Here is a 15,329-nt window from a genome sequence, read left to right as displayed (position 1 = left end):
TCAGATCCAAGTTTCTTGGCTCCACTGTTTTTATTCAAATCTTGAGTCTACGGATGATAAGCTACATGTCCTGCAAAAATTATCAACCCATTTATCCTAAGCAAGTGGAGAAAATGTGTACTGATGTTGTGTTTTCCTTCCAAGGTTGCTATCCGAGATGGCAAGCGCAAATATTGAGAACTGCATCTGAGACAGAGTTGGTACAAAATGTATACTTGCAGGATTAATCAATTTTCAAAATACAGCAGTGAAAAAGACAGTAAGTGCAGAGAATGTTCTTTTACCTAAAGTCTCTGTACTCCATGTAGCATAAAATCCACCATTTTGCACCGAATGGTCTGTGTTAAAAATCACCACCAGCTGGTTGGACCCGGACTGGATCGTCCTGGGGTTTGAACTTCCACAGTAGTGTCCTATTACAGGCGATCCAGGAGAGCCCCCATTCCTAACAGTGACAGAGTCCCAGGCACAGGTTGCATGGGCTTCGATGTCAAAATCTCTAAATGTTAGCTGCAGGAGAAAAGAGAAGGAATGAGGCAGTCTGAATAGTAAGAGAGCTTAGTTCTATATAGTTGGTTAAAATCCTGACAAATCCTTTCATTTTGTTTTAATTTGAATAATTTTGTATTTCTTTTTTTATTTTATTTTATTGAGTTATAGTCAGTTTACAACTTTGTGTCAATTTCTGGTGCAGAGCACAATTTTTCAGTCTTACATGAATATACATGTAACTATTTCTGTCTCTTAGTTCATTCTCCCCTGCCCTCCTCTCATTTTTCTTATTGAAGTTTCTCTTGGAAATTTTGAGAAGGGGTAATTTCTCCCAGAACTGGAGTCATAAGGGTCATGGTCAGTTGCCCCCCAGGCAACTCATCGCAAGAATACGAATCCATCTCTCTCTGGATGGGGGAAATCATCTTCTCTACATGGCTTCTCCTGTGCTTGAAAAAGATTCCATTCCTCATTAACTATAAACTTGTAAATGCCCATGCATATACTCAGATCAGAGAATTTTGAGGGAGAAGATATGATGGCAGGATCAGAGCCTCATCTAATCACTTGCTTATTAACAGAACACTGCTTCCACAGAGCATGGTGCTTTGGTCCTACAGTTTCGGAAGTGTTTCACCCAGTCATCAGAACTCACAGTGATGGTGTGGCCGGGCGGGGCTTCCAGCAACCAAGAACAGTGGGTCAGGCTGTCGTAAGAGGCCGGATAGTTGGGGCTTGAGATCACTCCACTGTCACCTATCTGTATGCCGCCACAGTCTGAAATTAGATTTGTAACCTTCTAAGTAAGACAGGGGAAAAAAGCCCCACCCAATTCTGCAAAGCCAAAGTAAATACTACTTATAGCCATTGTACTTTATGATTTTTTTAAAAAAGGACACTGAATGAATAAATAGGTGACATTTGGATGAAAGCAAAGTAAAACTGGATGAAAGATTAGAAATAAACAGAATCCCACAGAGTGTTAAACAGAATCACATAGTGAAGACGGACTCAAGTTGGATACAAAGGAGAAGGAAGATCATCTGAACCATAAATGGAGAAGAATTAGATGAGCATGTAACAGACAGTAAATACACTAAGGGCAAAGTAAATAACATGGTCTTTCTTGGTAAAAGCTAGGCCAGTGAAAATAAACATAAGCTTGAAGAATATGACCAAGTCCCATAACTAAAGACTTAGTCACTTGACAATAAGCACTATATATTGCAGTCAGTTATCCAAGTACACATTGGCATAGCAAGTTGAAAAATGGACATAGTTCTCAAGTATAGTGTGGTCTGGTGTTCCACACAAATAATACTGCTTCCTGAAGTCTGACTCTTTTCTTTTCAATCTGATAAAGAAAAACCCGCTGGCAACATGGTTGACTGAGTAGATAATCAATCTCTCTCCTTTCTCCAACCAACCGTTCATAACACAAAGAAATACAAGATCAAATTATAGCCAACATATATTTGCTTCAGAGCCAAACTTAAGGGAAAGAAAGGAAATCTTCAAAGTCTATAAACAATAAATGCACTCAAATTCTGAGGGGGTTATCTCAAATTCAAAGTGTGTCAGTCTAAGATATGGAACCAAGATATGGTTTGAGGTTTTGATGATCAGGCAAAAAGAAAACATATGGCCTCAGACTTCCACAAAAGGAAGGGCTGGAGTTGAGGCTTTTGGATGAAGTTGGAAATCTAAAAGGACTGCCTTGTGAGTGAAAATGGACTAGAAAAATGCTAATGGTCCAGATAAGCAGAAAGGAGGGGTACTGCTGGTCTGGAGCTGAACTTTCAGGTACAAACTGAATGTCACAGGTGCAAATCCAGCACAAAACATTAGCAAATTATGTTCAGTAATATGTCCGAAATACACATCATGACCAAGCAAGGTTCATCCAGAAGTGAAAGGATGGTTTAACAAGAGAAAAATCTTTCAGTGCAATTTATTACATTAACATATTAAAGTAGGAAAAAATTAGATCATCCCAAAAGATGCCAAAAAATTATTTGACAAAAATCTTACAGTGAAAAAAACTTTTTGCACACTTCGAATTAAAGAGATTTTTTTTTCTGATGTGATAAGGAGTATTTCTTGAAAACCTAAGAATAACCAATATATCTAACAAGGAAATGTCACAGGCATTCACATTAAGGTCAGAAACAAGATGCCATCATCCCTTGCATTTGACATTACGATGGTGGCCTCAGCTAGTGAAATAAGACCGGAAAAAAGAAATCAAGAATTGGGTTTGAAAGAAAAAAGCGCAATCAATTTGCAAAAGATATGATTGTTTATATAGAAAAACCAGAGATAAATCTCTCGATGAAATACTCAAGCCAATAAGAATATAGGCAGATCTCTGGGCTATAGATCAATGTATTATAATTTAGAAATTCCTAGTGACAGGCAACAACCGGTTAGAAAGTATAATTTTAAATGTCTCATTGGTATTACCAGTAAAATCAGCCCTGATAGCTGTCCAAAAATAAATGTAACAAAATATACGTGAGATCATTGTGGGAAATGTCATTAAAATGTATGTATTATTTTATTGCCAAAGTAGGAGAGCTTATCATAAGTCCTACCTGTAAAGGAGTATCGTGCATGGAATCCAACATGTTCTACACGCTCATTGGTCACAAAGTGTATCCACACCTGAGGATAAGGTATGACCAATGGTATTGCAGGTTGTGAAGAACCGCAGAGCCTCCACATCAGAAGCCCGTCAGCATTACCTGAACAGAATAACACACCAAGTGCCATTATGTATGTATCTTTTGGAAAATATAGTCATTGAATTCAGTAGGAACAAATAATTAAAAAAAAATCTGAGGTATTCATTGACACACATTTAAATTCTGGTTTAGTAGCAAATATTTCACAGATTGCCTTTCTGTCTTTCCCAATTGCAAAGGAAAGAGTGCCTCCAACAGGGCAAAAAAAAATTTTTTTTTATATGGACCTCTTTCTCTATTGTAGATGCCATTTTGTTTCAATTTGTGTTTTCATCATTATTTTTAGCATATCTAAACAGATACAACTAATTTAAAAATTGGGGTATGCTTTTTATTTTTAGGGAGTAAGAAATATGTCAATAGTGACAAAATATATTAGCAAGATAAAATTGCTGATTACCTAAAATTTTAATGATTTCTTCACTTTATTTACTCAGCTAAAATGAATTGGGGGGAGGGTACAGATCAAGTGGTAGAGCACATGCTTAGCATGCACAAGGTCCTGGGTTCAATCCCGTGTCCCCATTTAAAAAAATATTAATAATTAAGTAAATAAACCTAATTACCTCCTCCCAAGAAAAATAAATAAATTAATTAAAAGTTTAAATAAAAATACATAAATAAAATAAATAGAATGGGCTATTCAGTACTCAGGCCAAGAATATCAGATTTGGAGCTAGCTATTTTTAGGTAGATGACTCTCTGCAGTAATTTGATTAACATTTATAGCTCACACTCTCTCCTCCCTGCTTAGTCTGTCAGACAACATCACCGATCTCATAAGTCAACAAACACAGTATTCTGTCTCAAAAATGACTGTATTTCATTGAACAAAATTTTATATACAGCTGTTCTGCTTGAGTCTGTCAGCCAGTGGTTTTGAACCAGGCAGAAGTGGTGAGCATTTATCAGAACCACATGGAGAACATTCCCAAACTACAAAGTCCGTGTCCCTCCTAAGCCTTTTCTAGGTTCATTTACCTCAGAAAGCCCAGATGATTCTTCTGCTGAGGCAGGTGGTCTGTGACCACAAACTTTATCAAAATCTTTTTCTAGAAAATTCTGTCCTCTATGCTCTCAAAGCAAGCATCAGCTTCTGTAGTTGCCCTGGTAGACTGCCACTGCCAACTCTACTAACCTCCACTGCTTTCAGCCTCCTTGTCTTGAAATTTTGCAATAACTAGGAACTCAGTGAACCTTGGACAGCATAAGAGATCTTCAATGTTACTTTGGAGCATTCAATGGATAACTCATGCCTCTACTATTGGAAAGAACTAAAATTGAGTTATCATTCCTGAATGCAGATTTTAAAAAAATTCGTAAGAGAACTATAGTTTACTGGGTACAGTCAATCCATTTCTATTATGAAAACAAAGACAAACTTGACTGCTTTGGGGATAATTCCCTAAATAGCTTCCATATGCCTCTCCATCTAGCACATTGCAATACTTCTTTAGATATCTAAGGCTTAGGGAGACTTCCATGGCCTCTTTTGTGAATCCTGTAAATTCAGGAAACCACCAACACATTCTGAATGTAGAATGCTACATTCTAGTCTCTCAAGTAACAAGTCTAGAGTAGATGAGAATTGAAGGGACCACCTGAATTCATTAAGAGAGCAAAGTCAAACCAGAATCTCTCTGGGGTAAATCACATCAGTAGAGACACAGGGTCTAGCTGTAAATACTGATCTGTCTCATTCCCTGTTTATGGGGTGTATTCCTCAGCTGGACACACATGGGATGATGGCTTTGTCTGCTTGATGTTCTTCGGGTTCCTGTGCACACATAGTATAGCCATTTGACTTCCTTCATTGTGGGTGGTCTCCAGGCATAAGGAGAATGCTGTAGATGAATGCTAGAATGTGTTCCTTGATTGAACTCACCTACTCGGAACTCAAGGACATCAGATTGACAGTCTTGGTGACTTTCTAGGTAAAAATCCGCAAAATGAATGTAAATGGAGGAGTTTTCCTGATTTGGATTGCTGAGGGTCCATTCACAGTTTAGGTTGCTTGAATAATTACTGACACCATCATAGCCTGGAGAAGTAAAGTTCCCCTCAGGGACATTTGTAAGGGACCCACCGCACACTAGAAAACAGAAGGCAATGAAATGGAGAAAGTAGTAGTAAGATTCATGCTGTAACAAAGACAGGAACAATACAGAAACAGTAACTACAATAACCACGGCAGCTTTTTTTTACGGCAGCTTTTTTTTTGCTTCCATTTATTTTTCTAGCTGATGTCAGCGTTGTGGGTGAAGGGCTGGCTCATGCATGCCAACTGTAGGAGAAGTTCCTGTGGGTTTAGAAAGAAAGATCTGCAAAAACAAGCAGCTTCTTTATTTCCCTGTAGGTGTAGATTAGGTGGGTGGGGTTTAGCTGTGCATCAGTATCTCCTAAGTGCACCTACCGTTCATTAATATTTAATTTAGAGCAATATCTATACATAACAGTGGTCTTAGTGACTTCTGATTAACACTCTTCCCCTTGACCTGAGAATTTAATTGGATCAAACAGCTAATATAACATTGGTGTTCCAATGAATTTGCCCCCTTTAACAGAGAACGAATGCTCCTTGTGTCAATGAAATAACTTAAATGCTTTTTTTAAATATGCAGTTCTACTCTTCCTAAATTTTAAAGCTCTTAGATAATAACACCAATCCAGAAAGTAGGATATTTAGATTGGAAAGGCCATATTTTGCTTAATTTCAAATACTCTACACATCATATGTGAACCCCCATTCATGTGTGCTGGAAATCTGTACATGGATGGATGGATGAATGACTAAGAAACAATAAAATCTGTTTTCAAATAAAGTAGTTACTCTGTGGGAGTAAGTTACCTTCCAAGAGGGAGATGGTCTCTTCCAGCACAAAAGAATGGACCAAGGACTATGGAACTGGCAACCAACGGTAATGGCGACATTGTGTGGAGGTAAGCTAGAAGCTCTTCTAACAGCATTTGTCAAGGTGCTAATTCACAATAGCAGTTTTCTTTTCCTAAACTAGAGGTCATTTGTCTTTTGGTTGTTTTTTTTTTTTCCCCAGCATGGGGTTTCTATCTGGTTATGTCCGTCTTCTTTGGAAGATCCTGGGGTAACTTTCATCTCTGAAGGGACAATGGATGGCTCTGCTGTGGTTGGCAGTGTCTGTGGGGCAGCTGCAGTGCCCGGGATAAAACAGGTGTATTTATAACATCCTAAATTACCTGCATCTTCGCTGGATGTGTAGGAGGCAGTGAAGCCTCCATATGGCCTGGACCCATCTGTGAAATAAATGACCTTCATTGTATTTCCTGAAGATTTGATCTCATTGCTGCCGTTCACACTACTGCACAATTCCTCTAGCTGTGGTGAGTTATTTCTAATGCCGTTAAACACCTGTTGGGAAAAAATAGTTTAAACCTTTAGACACACACTCGATCTTATTGAGTATTCCTAGGAGGCGATGTTCCCAGCCCAGAGATGCTTCCTTTTAATGAAACTGCGCTGAAATGAATTCATTCACAACATGGGCGCTCAGCCCAGTGCCACAAGTCACCACATTATCCAGAGCACATTTTGTGGCCTCAGGGTCAATGCCCTAAAATAGAAATACTGCAGTCGTGCCTTCCTGCCATGTGGTGACAAATGAAAAACTGCTGTGCTCTCTGCAACCGGAAACTGCTCAAAATGTAAAGTCACTATGCTAACACGCACGCATCTTAGTTCACAGAGTTCACCAGGGGCACAGCTTTTCTTTACAACACACCAGGACCTTTGATATTTGGAAAGAGGGCTTAAACGTTAGTCTCTGATGATTTGAAGTACAGAATAACGCAAATATTTTCAAATGCCTTGAAAAGTAATTTTAAAACTCAACCTCAATCTCAGTACCATAGTTCTTTCCTAATTACTTATGGATTCAAAGCTTCAATTTTCTTACTAGTTTGAAATTTTTAAAATGGATTAGAGCATTGTTGACAGGGAAATATTAAACAACTCTAGGTATGTACATAGTTAGGATAATTGGCAAAATATCCTTCTACCTCTGTACAAAGCCAAGGGAATATTTTAGCACAGCTCAAGAAAAACCCAGAAGTGACTAAACTATAATGACTGAGTGAGTGATTGATATTCCTGTTCTTAAAAAGGATTTGAATGGCTCACAATTAGCAATAATGAGGCAGAGTTTGACACTAAAAGCTATGGAGAAGGATAATTTATTCCACAACGAAAGATGTAAGTTTTTTGTTTACCATAATTGATCATTAAATTTAGCTCTTTGGGGGCTTCTGGTTTAAAATGTCTTCTAGCTCATAGGACCAGTCACAGCTTTTCTTACCGTTTCCTGAGCACAGACAAAACAGCAGACTCTGCTAATAACTCACTTGGCTCACCTTATCTGATTAGCAAAATGACCTCTCAGACATATATACCCTTATCCCTGTTTTCTAGATTGAGACACTAGAATTTAGAAAGATTATGCAACTTGCTGAAGTTCAAAGAGCCAGTGATAATAAAATTGGAAATCAAATTAACCCTCTGATTCCAAATCACAAAGTAATGCATAAAGAAACAGAAGGTGACATGTACCTCAGTAACACTGAAAACAGGAGTGGGCATTGCGTCGCCAGAATCCGAAGGGGTCCTGAGCGACTACAAGGCTAACAGACTACGTGGGATGCCATGGTCAATGGCCTTCACCCTTTTAGAAGCAATAAGAGGGCTGTTTCCAAGGTCCTCCTCTACTCCTGTTTGTAAGCAGAAACTCCAACTCCCTGAAAACAGCGGGGTAGGAAGTGGGTATATGAGATTCAGGACATGCTCTAACATCGGCTACAAGCAGGAATGAAATCAGACTCCGGTCTTACTGTAGTGCACGCAGGATGGTTTAGGTTTTCTTCTCCATCTGGGAAGAGAGTGAGATAGGCAGCTGGGTTTGGAGGAACTGTGTGGTCGGGCCACCTGGATAAGCTATTAGTCTGGAAGCTGTGGACTCAAACCTGCCTTCACACAGCCTGCAAATTGTAGGAAATGTCCCTTCCTCCCCTCCTTCCTCCCTCCCTCCTTCCCTTCCTTCCTTCCTTCCTTCCTTTCTTTCAGACAAGTTCTCAAGTAAATAAAAGCTAAGCAAAGGGCAAACCACAGCCCCTTGTTTGGGGCAGAATGAAGAGGAAACACAATAAACATTGAACCTATAAAAATAGATTTCAGAGAAAAGGAATGTGGGGATTGTATTAAAGATTAAGAAAAGAAATCTATTCTGAAAGTGATCCTTTGATGGAGTTTTAACCTTCCCAGGAGAACAGACCTGAAATATGACATTTGTAGTTTCCCCTAATTCCATAGTTAGGTCTCCACCGCCCGTCACCTCCCATGAAGCCCACAAGTGGACAGCCCCAGCCATGCATACAGAGCTTCCCATCAGCCTTTTCACACTTCATCCTTAAACATGAATGAACAGTCCAGGGTCACCATTTAGGGAAGCGTCCAATGTAAAAGCCAGAGACCAATATAAGTAAATAAGAAACAGGAATCTGAAGGAAATTGACTCACAAAGAAGCAACAGAGAGCTTCAAATGATTAAAATTAATATATTCATATATGCATGCAAATATATTGACTATATGATGTTTTAATATATAATATATGCAAAGATGAGGGTAAAATAAGGATAATTACAAGTATTCACGTCCTCAAAAACTTTGTCACCCATGCCCTTGGGGAGCCACAAGAGCACACGCCTCACTAAAAAGAGGAAATTAACCAAGAAAGAAAAGTGTGCATATGATAAAGCCAGGTATCCAGCCCAGAGGAGGAATGAAGGGGCTTGCAAATTTGATAAGGAAAAGAAAACTGAACATGACAGCGGGTATCAGGCATACAGCTGATGGGCAGAGGTTAAAGGAAGAACTTCGTTAAGGAAAATGAGTGAAACTGATAGATGTGCTTTATCATGTAAGGTGGGGATGAACGCCTAGAGTGTAAATTGCGTGGAAGACTGAGTGATAGATACACAGAAAACCAAGAAAAACCATGAAAGTGTAAAAAGGACACAATTATGGCTATTGGAGAGACAAAAGCAAACACTACCAGAGTACACTGGCTTCCGTGGGAGTGATGTTTCCATAAACATAATCGTGTAAACACTGAGTAACAGTTTAAACCCATCTGTGACAGAAGTATCTGGGGAGGAAGTTGGGGGAGGAAGTGAACCGCTCATACCCCCGTGTGCATTTGTGGTGGAGGTGGGGTGGTTTTTGAAGACAGCTAAATCCTCATCTTCCACAGTTGGACGTGGATAGATGATGTCTAAAACAGGAAAAGTAAAGCAGCAGAACAGGAATAGTATTTTGAAATAATGACATAAATACAAAGAGAAGTAGCTGAAAGAATTGAAAATGGGTGCCTTTGGTATCTATGATTCAGAGATGGGGAAGCAACAAGGAAGACACGATTCAGAATTTGTGGCTGATGCAGTGAATTTTATTATTTGAATTCGGAAGCTATGACTTTTCAGATTATCTTTCCTGTAGGGCATTGGATATTCTGCTGGTAAGATCCTCATGACCATATTTCAGTACGATCTCAAAGGAAAAAAAATTGTTCGCATATACATCAAAATTTTAGTAATGGCCGTGTAGGATTCCAAATATTTTTATAGTTTTTGTTTTCTGAACTCTCCAAACACCTTTCAATAGCATCCATTATATTTATAATAAGAAAAATGGATGAAAATTAGTATACAAATGAATTTGTCACATGATTACAACTACATAATGTCATTTAAAAGTACATAATATTATAATTGCCAAGAAAAATAAGAAAATGTATCAAAATATGGTATAGCGGGAGTGGTTAATTTTTTTCTACTTCATTCTTGTCTATTACTCATTCAACAATAGGAAAAAAATATTCCTTTAAAATAAGCAAGCTTAGTCCAAAACTTCCTATTTTCCAAATAAAAGAAAACACACCAGGTTCTGCAATTTTCAGTATCTGATAAAAGACAACATTTCAGTCCTTCAGATATTAGAACTAGGGAGAAAAAATTCGAAGCTTGAATATGATCATTTTAGGACAATACAAAGCGACAGCAACATACAGAGATGTTTCATAGTTTTGAAATTTACTGCCCAGTAGGAGACAATGAAACTGAAAAAAATTGGCTTGGTTTTGAAAAGGACAATGATAGCCCTTCTGTTGATTCATTCAACAACTGCTGTGTCCGTCACGTGCCAGGCACTGGGAATTCAGCAGGGAGCTAAGCGCGTGTCCCAGTGGAGTGCACATGCTCGTCGGGGGGGCCGACAATACACAGGCAAACAAATACACACGCAGAATATCGACTGGTGACAAGCACTGTGGAGCCAACAATGCAGGGAAAGGGGCAGACCAGTGTCGGGCGGGGGTCTATTCATTGTAGGTACTTGGGGAGGGCTTCATGGATCAAGTCATTTGAGCAGAGCCCTGAGTGAACTGAGGGAGTGAACCAGGCAGCCATCCAGGAGGAGCATTCCAGACAGAGGCAACGGTACCTGGGAAGTGAGTGGTGGGAGCATCCAGCATATTCCAGGAAGAGAGAGGAGACCAGTGTGGTGGGTCCTAGTGAGCAGCAGAGGAGGGGAATTTGGGATAAGACGCACAGGTAGGAGAAGGAAGGGGCGGTAGATAATACAAGGTTGGTTGGACCCTTGTGAAGATTTGGGATTTCCCTCTGAGTGAGATGAGAGGTCCTTAGAGAATTTTCCAGGAGAGCAACACGTTCTGATTCACTCTGGCTGCTGTGTTGAGATGCAGAGAGACAAGGGTGGCAGTAGGCTGAGCAGCTGGGAGTCATGAAAGTAAATCTGAGTGAGTGCTGATGGTGGCAGCAGTAGATGTATTGAGAAGGAGTTAGATTCTGGATCACTTTTAAAGATACAACCAATGAGACTTGCTCATGGATGCAGTGTAAGGTGTGAGACAAAGGACTCCAAAGCAGACATCAAGGCTTCTGACTTGAGCAACCCAAAGTCTGGCACAGTTATTCACTGAGATAACAAAGACTGAAGAAAGGGCAATTGGGTGGAGAAATATACTAATATTAATCTATTGTTAAATACAGTTAACACTGCATATACGCATCTCTCTCTACATCTATCTGCTATTTCACAGTTAACGCTCACGGGTCTCATTTGCTTTCTTTTGCTAAAGGATGCTAAGAATTCTGGGAGTATATCTCAAAGTCTGAGCTTGGCAACTTGCAGGGCAGGCAGCAGGTCTCCCAGAAGAGTCACCTGGTATCCCTGGCAGGGAACAGTCATTACGCAGGACCACTCACCTGCTTAAAACTTTTGGTGGGGGCTTGTCCTGTGACCCTGGTCCCATTCAGCTGTGTGCTACCCACAGGCTTAACTTTTCTCTGTTTACCCAGTTTTGCTGTGTGTAGTGATCATTTGCTCTTAAAATTTATCCGACCTACGAACCTGACGCAGGTTGTGACAACTAATGTAATCGAGCAGGACCCCACGAAGCCTTCCCAGGACAGACCCCTCCCCTATATCCTCGGCTGTAGCTCCTGTCTGAAGTACCTCATGTATATTTACTGAGTTTTTCAGATGCTTAAAACTACCACCAAAGGGAAGAAATTAACTACTTGATGATTGAGGACGCACAGCCCCCAGGCATTCTGGCGCCTAGGGGCTGATAGTGTTGATCGCTCTGATACCTCAGCATCAATCAACCAGAGAACTGTGCAGGGGCTGATCACATACCCTGCGACCCCCTCCCACAGCTGGTCTTTAAATATGCTTTGCCGAAACCCTTCAGGGAGTTCCAAGTTTTTTGGGATGAGCCACCCCGTTCCCCCTGCTCAGCCCTGCAATAGACCTTCCTCTGTTCCAAACACTGATGTTTTGGTTTGTTTGGCCTCATGGTGCATCAGGCACACGAATTTGCCTTCGGTCACACTAACAGTCTCTTAAAACAGCTTTTACAAATATTCTGGCAAACACAGTGATTTTGTTCTATCTAAAATACTTAGAATTTGTTGAAGATACAGCTGCTCAAAGGAGAGTATTCCTAACCTAGTTTTCTGACTATGATTTATGGGTCAATAAACTCCTTCAACAATGGACTATAACATCCGTGACTGCAGGGGCCACTTACCATCACATGCTCACTACTGCAGAATGGACGGGCTTCCAGCCTCAGGTTGTTAAAAGTTAGGGTGACCCGCCTTCCCTCCTGTACAGTGATTCTCCACTCACACATCCAGCCATGAGGATTTGGGTTCAGGTAGTTGGGTGAAGTAAATGTTCCAGTAGGGCCCCGTAGATCCCCACCACACTCTGAAGGAGGGGTTAAAAAAAAAAAAAACAAGAAAACTCTCAATCCAATCAAAATGACCCTTCTATAAGGAATATTCTCAAAAGCAAACCTTTTTTTTTTATTGTCCCACTAGACAAAATTATCGCTCTGATTTATCACTGTATGTATGTGAGGACTTACGGGGAACATTTGTATTCACCTTCTGTCTCTGATATTTAATGTTTAATATCTGCTTCCATGAACGATTGTTCACTGACAGCATTTTATCATCACGGCCCAAGAAATAGGAGAGACCAATGCATGTGTTAAGAGTTAGAAAAAAAATCAGAAGGCTAAAGTAATCATCTAATTTTTTCAGACAAAATCTTCATGTCACCTCAGTCTATTGGGGAACATGGACTGAAAATTCTGAGTGACTGGAGCACCGAGGATGGGCTCTCTTAAGGTGAGTAATGTAATACAGTTCTCATCACCTTATATTAGCATTAGCTCCTTTTCTTTGCAGCGTTGATCGAAGTTGTGATTTTTCACTTACTGGTGTGACTATTTGATTAATGTCAGCCTCTCCAGTACACTACAAAGGTCCAAGAAGACAAGGGTTGTGGTGTTTTTGTGCAGCTAATGTAACACCAGTGCTTAGCAAGTGTCCACCTAGTGTAGATGCTCAATAATATAGATGTCTGAGTGTATCTATAAATAAGTGTTATTTATTTTTAATGAAACAATGAACTTACCTTCCAAGCTGGCATCAAACCGTAGTCTGAATCCTGAGGCAGAGAGAGAGCTGTCTGTGACAAATCTGACCAAAGCAACGTTGCCCGAAGTGTCTATGCTGTTGGGGATGGTGTCGCCACAGAATCTGCCCAGTAAATGACCTGTGAGAGTCAAATAATGAAGTAGGTACATGTCCAGCTGGTTGACTTCACTTAACCTCTACTTGAGGTGTTCCGCCCGTACAAAGGATATAATAAAAGCTAAGACTCTGCCCAGGAAGAAGTGGTGACCTCTGTCAAGAGAAGCAGGTCAAACATGAATAAAAATCAATATATTCAGATAGATGCAGCCAATTAGGGCCAAGGGCGTCAGCACCAGGGGAAGACTTGCTCGCTTGGTGAGTGAAATGGTCTGAAGTGACAGTGACCAGCGTCCATCTCATCTTATTTCCAGGATCTATCACCCTTTCCTCTCCTGACCCTCCGGGATGCCCCTTGAATATCTGTGTGTGGCCCTGGAAGGTCTCCGCAGGGAGAGGCTGCCTTCCCCATACAGCGCTGTCTCCACGGGGTCCCTGGGAGAGAGGGGATGATGACCCTGGCTGATTAACAAGAGGAAGGGAAGTGCCAGGCTGCTGAAAGGCAGGGCACTTCTCCTATGCCACAGCTGGCTCCTTAATTCCAGGGACACAGTCTTACCACAGGATGATTTATGTTCCACAACTGCTGCATTAATGCAAGGACACACCCCAGTATCTCCTTCTTTGTTCTGTTTCTCCCCCTGTAGTTTCTGTTTCAGCGCTGAGCTCCACAGGAGGGACGAGCCCATAATAGAACAGAATAGCCCATAATAGAAGATAATTGGCATCACTGTAATGAAGACCATAATGGCAGAGGCTTCCAGTAAAAGACCCCGGGGCCCGGGACTGGGGGCTGGAACTGTCTGAACCAGCTACCTGGTTGACGTCTTCCTGCTCAAATGTTTTCTTTGCCTTCTTTCTCTGAGCAATAAAAGCAGCTCTTTTTTTTCACTTTGTCCTTCTGCCTCTATTAAGAATTCTTTCTCAGCCAGTGGGCAAGGACCTACCTGCCTGATAGGCTTTCCAATGTGGGGGCCCCTCCATCCACTAACACCAGGATAAGCCATACAATGACACCTGGGGTTTGGACATCACTGTTTTATGGGTAAGAGTCAGGGGAGAGAAAAGCTGGCACCTGCCAGAGCAGATGGATCTGTACTTCTCTGCAAAAAGACCAGTCTTGCCTTTCTTGGAAGTGAGGAAATTTCAGAGGCTGAATGAGTGACATGTGAAAATAGACACCCCCTCAAAAGGCAGCAGACATAGTTCACTGACCAGAGGTATGGTTTTCCCAGATCTCCACAAAGTCTCTTTCGCAGCCAGAGGAATTCTGAAGATTAAAGTCTTCAAAACGGAGGGTGAGATAATGTCCCAAGGGGCCCTGGAGATGCCAGTCACAGAATAAGTTGTCCGCATATGGAAGTGTTGGGTATCCGTTGCTTTCAATCACACCACTCTGCCCCGTCACTGTCCCCCCACACTGGGCTGCAAAAAACCAGAAATATTCTATTACAGGGTTTTAAAAAAAAAAATAACTGTGTTACTGCAGTAATGGGTTTCTTAGGGCCCTGAAAAGTACTGTTCAATTATGTCTTATCAGCTGATGTGATAGCTGGATTGAATTTTATGCAATTTGCCTCAGGCTGTAAAACGACCTGTGGTGTAGGCTGAATATTGTTACGACTAGGTTTTTCGAGTTTTGCCTGTTAAATGTATTTGGTGAGTGTTCAGACCCACCAGATACTAGATTCTGTGTAATTGTGACCACATGGTTGTGAATCTTCAATATGCCTATTTGTTGCTCTTTTTTACTGAAAGGAAATCAAAACACTGAGTGAATGATTTGGCACTAGAGATTTAGGTAGAAAACTTCTCAATTATTTACTAATGTTGAGATCAGAGTCACTGTTCTAAAAATAGTTATTTGATTACTAAGGAGTTTTACTATTTAGAGTCATGTATATTTCATGACAAGAAACAAGAATTTGATTTAACTGAATGT

General features: G+C 40.6%; 1 protein-coding gene across 1 annotated transcript in view; it reads right to left on the bottom strand.

Annotated features, from left to right (window-relative positions):
- The window catches only part of CUBN (cubilin), a 273,653-nt gene that overhangs the window by 69,529 nt on the left and 188,795 nt on the right, over positions 1–15,329 (bottom strand). Inside the window, exons 46-53 of the mRNA XM_032474139.1 lie at positions 14,603–14,812; positions 13,269–13,409; positions 12,373–12,554; positions 6,450–6,621; positions 5,122–5,328; positions 3,087–3,236; positions 1,148–1,269; positions 285–510 (exon numbers count right to left, since the gene is read on the bottom strand). Coding sequence (XP_032330030.1) covers positions 285–510; positions 1,148–1,269; positions 3,087–3,236; positions 5,122–5,328; positions 6,450–6,621; positions 12,373–12,554; positions 13,269–13,409; positions 14,603–14,812 — 1,410 coding nt within the window. The remainder of the gene's footprint in view (positions 1–284; positions 511–1,147; positions 1,270–3,086; positions 3,237–5,121; positions 5,329–6,449; positions 6,622–12,372; positions 12,555–13,268; positions 13,410–14,602; positions 14,813–15,329) is intronic.

Source organism: Camelus ferus, chromosome 35 (genome assembly GCF_009834535.1).
Source record: "Camelus ferus isolate YT-003-E chromosome 35, BCGSAC_Cfer_1.0, whole genome shotgun sequence".
In the NCBI taxonomy this organism is placed as follows: domain Eukaryota; kingdom Metazoa; phylum Chordata; class Mammalia; order Artiodactyla; family Camelidae; genus Camelus; species Camelus ferus.
This window is presented reverse-complemented; position numbering and strand designations above follow the sequence as displayed.